Raw genomic sequence first — 11,638 nt, 5'->3', positions numbered from 1 at the left:
GAAAATGCCAAAGACATGCACAACTGTACTAGGTATTGATCATTCCTATAAATATTGGATGAAAATGCACCAGTAGTTTTTAAGTAGTAGTCCGAACAATTTTTTAAATGGACAGACAGGCAGATAACAGAGAAGTGATCCCTGTATGTGGCCACTAATCCGTCCGCGACACAAAAATGTTGAAATTTTGCATATAATATATAATATAATACTAACAAATAAGCAACCTTGTAAAGTAGTGCATTTTGAAATATTACAAGTGTTAATTAATAACTTATCAAAGTTGTGCATGAGGATTTCATGAATAAGTTTCAAAATTATAAATAAGAATAATATTAGAATATACATAAAAAAGAATTCATTACAATCTTCAAAAAACTTTAATCTAGACATAAAACAGGTCTAGTCACAGATTCTAAATTTAATTTTTCTTTAACAGTACTGTATCATTTAACATATTATTCCATCAGGTACTGAATCACATAACATATTATTCTGTCAGGCACCAAATCACTTAACATATTATTCTATCAGGCACCAAATCACTTAACATATTATTCTATCAGGCACCAAATCACTTAACATATTATTCTATCAGGCACCGAATCACTTAACATATTATTCTATCAGGCACCGAATCACTTAACATATTATTCTATCAGGCACCGAATCACTTAACATATTATTCTATCAGGTACCGAATCACTTAACATATTATTCTATCAGGTACCGAATCACTTAACGAATCACTTAACGCATTATTCCATCAGGTTCAAACCAGTGAACATAGCACATATAAATTAAAAGTTCAACACAAAACATTATCACAGGCTGCACATTTAGGAAAGTATCATCTAAACTGATATACAGATATACTTCTTTCTGGAACATGGGTAAGGTTTAAAGATTGATACCTGAAATGTATAAATAACATTGTAAACATACACATCTATATGTATTTCTTTGCCCCTAATGTGGTTTGAACCCACACCACCAGCAGTTCTTAGATTACTAGTCTGTTCAAACTTTTCACCAATTGCTTGGTACTGGTTGGTTCCAGGAATGGATTTGAGATTGTTTCAATAACCTTATAGCTTCAAACACAATCAAATTAAAATAAATTAGTATAAACTAAACAACATGTACATGTATTTCTAAAGAAAATTTCTTGTTCAGACATCCTTATATCAATTATTTATTTGGTTGATCTTTTTATTTCAGTTTTCACATCTATACATGAAAGTGAATTTAAACATGGATTAGCCAATTTGACAAAGGGAGGTAATTTAGCATTTTTGTTGGTGACAAAAGGAGGTAATTCAGCATTTTGTTGGTGACAAAGGGAGGTGATTCTGTATCATTAAGATATTTTGTATTGAAGAGTTACTGCACGAAGATTTATTAAGTTTAACATTTGTACTAACAATAATCAAATACATAAGAGTAACCTATTATTTCAACAATACTCAACAAATAAACAATATAAAATATACAATTACGGTTTTTATATAAAATTTCAATTTCCAGAAACAGACAATTTCACTAAAACTACGATACTTTATGTCACACAATATTTCAGGGAGTAAATCAGGTAGTTCAAGATAAATTTACTCTTACAATAACACAATGTATAAAATCTTTTATCAGTTTTCACTTTTAGTCATATATACCTGATAAAGTATCACAAAACATAGATAATGTCTAAAGGAAAAACATATAGTACTACAAAAATTTAAAACAATGAAATATGTCTATACATAAAACAGATATATGTATATATTACCATTCAGAACTCCTATGATAATAGAAACCTTCTATAGTTGCTGTAGATTTTTGGAAACAAATATAGTAAAAACCTGCAAATGATGCACCATTTATGTCCTTTATAGTGTGATCTGGCACCAGAAAATGTTCCTGAAAACATATATAACATATCGTTAGCTTGTAAAGTAGCAAATATACATGTATGTAATTCAATGGACATTTTGATGACTTTGATATTTTTGTTTCAATATTATACACTTTATATAGATGATCTATTAATTGTAGTGTTCAATACTGAAACTAAATTAAAATCTTAACATTCTGTCTAAAACAAGCATAATGTTAAAAACAATTATGTGAATATCTATATGCAAAATAGCCATTTTATTAAAATATGTGACTGTCTACAGGATAGTTATGTGATATACAAACATATAGAAATGTGATATATAAAAATACAGAAATGTGATATATAAACATATAGAAATGTGATATATACACATAGAAATGTGATATATAAACATATAGAAATATGATACATGAACATATACAAATGTGATACATCAACATATAGAAATGTGATACATAAACATATAGAAAAGTGATACATAAACAATTAAACTTATAGAAATGTGATACATTAACATATAAAAATGTGATATATAAACATATAGAAAAGTGATACATAAACAATTAAACATATAGAAAAGTGATACATAAACAATTAAACATATAGAAATGTGATTTATAAACATACAGAAATGTAATACATAAACAATTAAACATATAGAAATGTGATATTTAAACATATAGAAATGTGATATAAATGAACATATAGAAATGTGATATATAAACATATAGAAAAGTGATACATAAACAATTAAACATATAGAAAAGTGATACATAAACAATAAAACATATAGAAATGTGATTTATAAAAATACAGAAATGTAATACATAAACAATTAAACATATAGAAATGTGATATTTAAACATATAGAAATGTGATATAAATAAACATATAGAAATGTGATATATAAACATATAGAAATGTGATACATATAAACATATAGAAATGTGATATATAAACATATAGAAATGTGATATATAAACATACAGATATGTGGTAGATAAACATTTAGAAATGTGATATATAAACAATTAAACATATAGAAATGTGATACATTAACAATTAAAAATATAGAAATGTGATACATTAACATATAGAAATGTGATATATAAACATATAGAAAAGTGATACATAAACATATAGAAATGTGATACATAAACATATAGAAATGTATACATAAATATATAGAAATGTGATACATAAACATATAGAAATGTGATATATAAACATATAGAAATGTGACATATAAACATATAAAATGTGATACATAAACATATAGAAATGTGATATATAAACATAAAGAAATGTGATACATAAATATATAGAAATGTATACATAAACATATAGAAATGTGATACATAAACATATAGAAATGTATACATAAATATATAGAAATGTGATACATAAACATATAGAAATGTGATATATAAACATATAGAAATGTGACATATAAACATATAAAATGTGATACATAAATATATAGAAATGTGATACATAAACATATAGAAATGTGATACATAAATATATAGAAATGTATACATAAACATATAGAAATGTGATACATAAACATATAGAAATGTATACATAAATATATAGAAATGTGATACATAAACATATAGAAATGTGATATATAAACATATAGAAATGTGACATATAAACATATAAAATGTGATATTTAAACATATAGAAATGTGATACATAAACATATAGAAATGTGATACATAAATATATAGAAATGTATACATAAACATATAAAAATGTGATACATAAACATATAGAAATGTGATACATAAACATATAGAAATGTGAAATATAAACATATAGAAATGTGATACATAAACATATAGAAATGTGATACATAAACATATAGAAATGTGATACATAAACATATAGAAATGTGATACATAAACATATAGAAATGTGATATATAAACATATAGAAATGTGATAGATAAACATATAGAAATGTGATACATAAACATATAGAAATGTGATACATAAACATATAGAAATGTGATACATAAACATATAGAAATGTGATATAAATAAACATACAGAAATGTGATACATAAACATATAGAAATGTTATATATAAACATATAGAAATGTGATAGATAAACATATAGAAATGTGATACATAAACATATAGAAATGTGATACATAAACATATAGAAATGTGATACATAAACATATAGAAATGTGATACATAAACATATAGAAATGTGATATATAAATATATAGAAATGTGATACATAAACATATAGAAATGTCATACATAAACATATAGAAATGTGATACATAAACATATAGAAATGTGATATAAATAAACATACAGAAATGTGATACATAAACATATAGAAATGTGATACATAAACATATAGAAATGTGATACATAAACATATAGAAATGTGATACATAAACATATAGAAATGTGATATAAATAAACATACAGAAATGTGATACATAAACATATAGAAATGTGATATATAAACATATAGAAATGTGATATATAAACATATAGAAATGTGATATATAAACATATAGAAATATGATACATAAACATATAGAAATATGATATAAATAAACATACAGAAATGTGATATATAAACATAAAGAAATGTGATATAAATAAACATGTAGAAATGTGATACATAAACATATAGAAATGTGATACATAAACATACAGAAATGTGATATTTAAACATATAGAAATGTGATACATAAACATGTAGAAATGTGATACATAAACATATAGAAATGTGATACATAAACTTATAGAAATGTGATACATAAACATATAGAAATGTGATACATAAACATTATTATAGAAATGTGATATATAAACATTTATCACATGGTTTCAAACGTTTTCTTTGTTCTTACTAACCCATTATACTCAGTACACTTAAATGAGCATTTGAAAACTGTATTGATATATAGCAGTGCAGTTTTTTCATTGATTCATATTGGAAACTAGAAATGTGTCCATTGGACACGGGTGCCCCCACCGCGCCACTGTTCTGTCAATCTTTTTACTAAGTCAAGGGAAATTACTCTACAAATACTGGATAAATCCACAAGCAAAACCCCAGGTGCAAATCTAAAATATGCTGAGCAACCTGCCTATAGGTTAAATGACTATGTCAAATCCTTTTTGAGAAACTTGCGACACAAGTTGAAAATTGCAAAAATTTTGAAGGGCAATAACTCTAAAAATACTAAATAAATCCAGACGAAAATACCTGGTGCACAACTGCACATGCTAATCAATATTCCTGTAAAGTAACATGACTCTAGGTCAAATACTTTTTGAGTTACCTGCGACACATGTTGAAAATTGCAAAATTTTACTAAGTCAAGGGCAATAACTCTGAAAATAATGAAAATTTCCAAACGAAAATATCCAGGTGCACAACTACACATGCTGATCAACATTCCTGTAAAGTTTAATGACTCTAGGTCAAATACTTTTTGAGTTACATGCGACACAAGTTGAAAATTGCAAAATTTTACTAAGTCAAGGGCAATAACTCTGAAAATACTTAAAATATCCAAACGAAAATACCCAGGTGCACACATACACATGCTGATCAACATTCCTGTAAAGTTTCATGACTCTAGGTCAAATATTTATTGAGTTACATGCGACACAAGTTGAAAATTGCAAAATTTTACTAAGTCAAGGGCAATAACTCTGAAAATACTGAAAATATCCAGACGAAAATACCCAGGTGCACAACTACACATGCTGATCAACATTCCTGTAAAGTTTCATGACTCTAGGTCAAATACTTTTTGAGTTACGTGCGACACAAAAGTGAACGGACGGACGGAAGGACGGACGGAAGGACGGACGGACGGACGGACAAGGGTAAATCTAAATGCCCGCCACTAACGTGGGGGCACAAAAAACAAACTTAACTGCTTTATAGCAGTTGAGTTTTTTCCGCACCTTATATAAACATATAGAAATGTGATATATAAACATATAGAAATGTATGTTTTGGCCATCAGTGAATTATTCAAAAGTTATGATTTGAAATATATAAGTTAAAGTATATATATACTATCATTAATTACTGTGGCATTAACCTATCAAGAAATAAACAAACAGGTTAATGCAATTCAGTTATATGAAGAACATTTCTACAACACTTTTACTTGTTTTACAAACTATTTAACAAACAGACAACGATGACAGTAAATAAACTTCCTAGTTAACATACTTGCTGACGTAAAAAAAAGATTTGTAGTATACATACCTTCCACCTCATAAATACAAAATCTGTAGTCTTTAAATCCTCATAATCAAATTTATCTGAATTAAAATTTTTAAACTGGTAAAATGACAGGAACTTGCCCTGAAATAAAAACACATTCAAGCTGATTTATAAAATGAAAATTAAACATGACTGTAAATGTATATGAATATTCTAAGGATATATATGTTTTCGTATATAAGGTCCTCAAATATCAGAAATGATTATGACAGATATTTTTTCCTTAAGATGTATATAACAAAGTTACAACACATTTTATCCTCTTTTGGAGTTTTGATTTGAACAAAATTTCAATTTAACTGCTTGTTGAGTACAATAATATATTTCATGATACCACCTAGAAAAGGTTATCAAAGTGATTATCAAGTACAGCAAGTCTGTATTACCCAATGCTTTCTATCCACCTCTTCATCAGCGTCCCATTTACGGGTTAAAAAAGGATGTTTTTCACTAATTATTTCACCATCAAAAAAAGTTGTTAGTGTTGGATATTCCTCTGTAAGACCAATTATCTTTAGATAACCACACAAATATGATGTATTCATATCAACATTCTGAAAATAAATATGCAACAGATTTAATTAAACTGACCTCAGTATAGTCAACATAACTACACTTATTTCAAAGTAATGGCATTTTTCCATGTGACTAGTGTTTACATACATTGTAGGTCAAAATTGACCTATTTTAGACACACACTTAAACAATCAGTTTTTTGTACCAAATATTTCAAATCTGTATATTTTCTAGTAAAACAGAACAGCATTTTATTAATTTCTGCAAAATGTGTTAAAATTTATATATCCATCTAAAACAATCCTCATTTTCCAAATCACCAGTTCTTGTTTGTTGATGGTAAAGATTATTTGTTTTCCTTCTAGTTTCAAAGCATTCAGTACCACAAACTAGGAGCATGCAAAAGATTTTTACTATTTGACTCTTGAGACAAATTTCAGACTTTCAGCTTAATTTTGGAACTATGAGATTAGTACAAAACTAGAAATGTGTCCATAGGACACGGGTGCCCCACCGCGCCACTGTTCTGTCAATCTTATGACTCTGGGTCAAATATTTTTTGAAAACTAAAAATCTTTTACTAAGTAAAGGGCAAGAACTACAAATACTGAATAAATCCACAAGCAAACCCCAAGGTGCATAAGTACACATGCTGACCAACATTCTTGTAAACTTTCAGACCTACAAGTGAAATACTTTTTGAGCTATGCATGAACAAGTTGAAAACTGCAAATTTATACTACTGTAAGTCAAGGGCAATAACTCTAACAAAACTGAAAAAAATCCACATGCTAATTCCCAGGTGCATAGCTTCACAGTGATGTGAATCATTATTCCTGTAATTTAGTGATGTTGATCATTATTCCTGTAAAGTTGGTTGATTCTAACTCAAGTACTCAAAGAACAAATAACAACATAATGAAACGGTTTTTACTTTTTCAAGGGAAATAACTACAAATACTGGATAAATCCACTTGTAAGCGAATCCCCAGGTGCAAAACTAAATATGCTTAGCAACCTTCCCGTAAGGTTTAATGACTCTATGTCAAATCCTTTTTGAGTTACATGGAACACAAGTTGAAAATTGCAAAAATTTTCTAAGTCAAGGGCAATAACTCTAAAAATACTACAAAATATCCAGATGAAAATACCCAGGTGCACAACTACACATGCTGATCAACATTCCTGTAAAGTTTCATGACTCTAGGTCAAATATTTTTTGAATAACATGCGACTCAAGTTCAAAAAAGCAAAATTTTACTAAGTCAAGGGCAATTACTCTAAAAATACTAAAATTATCCAAACGAAAATACCCAGGTGCACAACTACACATGCTGATCAACATTCCTGTAAAGTTTCATGACTTTAGGTCAAATACTTTTTGAGTTACATGCGACACAAGTTGAAAATGGCAAAATTTTATTAAGTCAAGGGCAATAACTCTAAAAATACTAAAAATATCCAGGTGCACAACTTCACATGCTGATCAACATTCCTGTAGAGTTTCATTACTCTAGGTCAAATACTTTTTGAGTTACGTGCAACACAAAAAAGAACGGACGGACGGGTGTTCCAACATTTTGGGTTTAGGGGCTATTTTCTTTGTTATTTTCTTTGTTTTCTTAAGGGCTACTAGCCCATAAACCCTTTGATCACGGAATGAACCTATTGTTCTCTTTTGTTCTCTTTACTGTTATATAGCCCCTAAACCCAAAATGTTTGCTCGGAAGGATGGACGGACGGAAGGACGGACAAGGGTAAATGTCCGCCACTAAAGTGGGGGCACAAATATGCAGATTTCAGGTATGGCAGTATCAAGCCGTACGGGCCCATACTGCTAGCCAAAAGTTCAAGCTGTATGTGTGTCATGTCTGACTAGCCTATATACACCGCACAGCATTTTAAAAATAAATAACCTAAAACAATAATGAATATGAAAACTTGTGTTTCTAAAAGAAGATTTTATTGAATATTATGAAAACTTTATCAATTACAGTCAATATATTAATTTTTGGCGTCATATAATCAGAAGTTTTTTGCCTCTGAAAATCACAGATTTTGGTAATTTAAAGCTACATTAAATAAATTTCTTAAAAAAAGAAAAAGCTACATTTTGTTAATTAAATATGTTTCATATCGACTCCCATTCTTATTTTGGTGTCCAGACAGCTAAAATGAGATCAGGCAACCAAAATGAGTTTTATAAGTCCTAAATCTACAACCTCATTGTGGCGAAATCGGAAGTACAATTCCTATTTGCATGAGAAACTCAGCCTTTTTGGTCATTCCCATATCAATAGAAAATCAACAAACATTTTTGAATAGCAGTCCGAATTTAACGGTATATTTCCGCATTATATAACGGATGTTTTCATACAAATTCAGTCTTTTTATGAGATGTCAGATTACTTTTTAAACGACAGGGCTTATGCACCGTGAAACTAAAACGGTAAAAGTTTGTTTGCACAAGAATATCTCATATTTGCTGTGATCCACATGGTTACAATTGATTTTACCACTGTGACGTAGCACATACACAAGCTAATTATACAAGTCTTCATTTGCATGTTAAAATTTGTATACAAACTTTAGTGTTACAGTGGGCTTTTCCTTTTATAATCATACATGTACCTTATGAACAATTTTTAATGAGATTTACAATACTGTTAAAAATATGTTTACATATTATATTTAATGTAGCTTTAAGTTAATGCTAGAATACCAAGAAATAAACTATGACAATATAGATCTATGCAATAAACTTGTAATAAAATATTATCTTGATCACTATTAGGGGCATTGAAAATTTCTTTTAATAATGCAGTGCAGCTGTTTTTCATGATCACATAAGCAGGCTATTGGGTCAATTACCTTGACATTAAAGTATGTGGGAAAATTTACAGACTGAGGTAGTTTAAATATAATGTTCAAAATATTTTAATAATTATAACTTGTAAATACATTGTAACACAAAACTTACATCGGCTTACGAGACTATTTAATTAAAGGTGAATTTATTTCTGATAGTTCTATTCAATATCTTGTCTAATTTAGATCTACATGTAAATAGCTGATTATCATCTGTCTAATTTTAGAAAATATATATTTTAATTTATTATCATTCTTTGTGAAAATGTAATTTAAAACGTACAAGTTTATACCAACTTAATCATTGCATTTAATTGGTATTGAAAAAACTGTACGGCTAGTCTCAATATTTCGACAGCAAGACCGACCAATTTTATAATCTGATATTTCATAGATGTCTGTCTTTGTCTGAGACGAAGGGCGGCCATCGTCTATATAATAAAAAGCCCTAAAGCGCACAATTTGTTAGGCTAATTGTATGGCTAGTCTCATCTGTGCGTAAAGACTAGACATGGGTGACTCATATAGGGCTAGAACTTTTGGCTAGCAGTACAGGCCTGTACGTCACTAGCCACTTTCTTCGGTCTATTTTTACAACTCGAGTGATTTTCTGCGCTAAAGATGGAGATGCGGCTGGTAAACATTAAAAATTGTATATGACATGGAGAAAACTATGTGTTTTACATGATACAATTTCAGGTTTATCTATAGTTTCCTCTATTTGATCGATATTGTTGCGTAAAATTTTTTGACAGTCGCCGTCTTTTACTGCCGATCTAGGTCAACATACTACGTCACAATCCCACCAAAATTAAAAATTCACTGCAACCAATCAAAATTGCCGAATTTAGGTGACATTTTCAGATCATAGTAATATTTTACATCAGCCATATTTGTTTATATTTGGCAACCGCTGAACGATTACATTGTTAGAAATCAACTTTAAATAACTTTTAAATAGTTGTAGTAAAATAATATCAAGTATAATTATAGATTACTGTAATTTATTGCAAATGCCATTGACATTTGTTCTTATATCGCGGAATTTAGGTTACACCGGGATATACTGGTTGGAGAGATAACTCCGACACTAAATCACATATATTTTGCAATATATAAATCATCTTCCAGTATATTTTAAATATTGAACAACCTAAACAAAGTTCAGTTCAAAGACTTTACATTACATTACAAAAATTATGTATGAAAATGGAATCTGGTACTTCTTTAAGGTCTTGAATGAGGTATACAAAACATGGTCTTTTTACCCCACAACAGTAGATAAAGTCGACACTTAAATTTTTAAGTAAAAAATGACTGGAAAATCAGCATCAATAATTTATTTTTACATCTTATATGGTTTATCTATTTTTTGTAAATATTTAAACAATTTTTCAAAAATCTTTCCCAAGTCAGTGGCCTTAGATCAATACATTTCTAACTAACTTATTGTAATTTAGTAAAAAGAACGTTTTGAAGCAGTTTTTGCCAACAAAAAGTTTAGTTTATTTGAAAAACATTAAAAAATTTAACAAATCATCACATTCTGTCCTGTTCCTATACTATTAGGTGATCATGTGCTTGTTTGTTGAAAAACAAAGCTATAACAATTATATTTATCAAGTGTCTGGGTTATCTATGCGTCGGAGTTATCTCTCCGACGAGTATGCTTTCAAAACTTGCTTATGCAGAGAAGCATCCAAGGGTTCCTGGTCTTAGTCCCGAACAGGCTGCAAATCTGTGACAGTCTATTAACAAAAATTAGTCAATAACTATTATAAAATGCAAACAAATTCAAATAAAAATGCATTTTGTTATCTTTATATGAAATAAGTGGGTGGGGTATGATATACCTTCAAAATAACTTCCACATCATAGCAATTCCCTTTACTTTTCTGGTGACCTTGGAACCTAGAACCATTGTACAATAAAGATGTTGCAACCCCTGGCTGTTCAGCATTTAGCGGTGGAGGTGGATCAACCCTAACCGGCATTTTCACAAAAATAAAATGCAAAATGTTTGCTGTCAAACTGTCTGTTGATGTGGAATTGTATCACGTTATATGATTGGTTTAAAAATA

The 11,638-nt window shown here is 28.8% G+C and overlaps 1 protein-coding gene across 1 annotated transcript; it reads right to left on the bottom strand.

The window, feature by feature from the left end:
• Positions 1-410: 410 nt before the first annotated feature.
• Positions 411-11,624, bottom strand: LOC132713828 (glucose-induced degradation protein 4 homolog). The gene is made up of 5 exons (XM_060696503.1): positions 11,411-11,624; positions 6,560-6,727; positions 6,156-6,254; positions 1,784-1,914; positions 411-914 (listed from the first exon to the last, which is right to left on the bottom strand). The coding sequence occupies exons 1-5, from the start codon at positions 11,549-11,551 to the stop codon at positions 851-853; spliced, it is 603 nt and encodes a 200-aa protein (XP_060552486.1). The 5' UTR covers positions 11,552-11,624; the 3' UTR covers positions 411-850.
• Positions 11,625-11,638: the final 14 nt, after the last annotated feature.

This window comes from Ruditapes philippinarum, unplaced genomic scaffold, assembly GCF_026571515.1.
Source record: "Ruditapes philippinarum isolate M1 unplaced genomic scaffold, ASM2657151v2 ctg587_1_1_1_1, whole genome shotgun sequence".
NCBI classification, from domain to species: Eukaryota; Metazoa; Mollusca; class Bivalvia; order Venerida; family Veneridae; genus Ruditapes; species Ruditapes philippinarum.
Note: the sequence above shows the minus strand (reverse complement) of the source record. Positions and strands in the feature narration are given on the sequence as shown.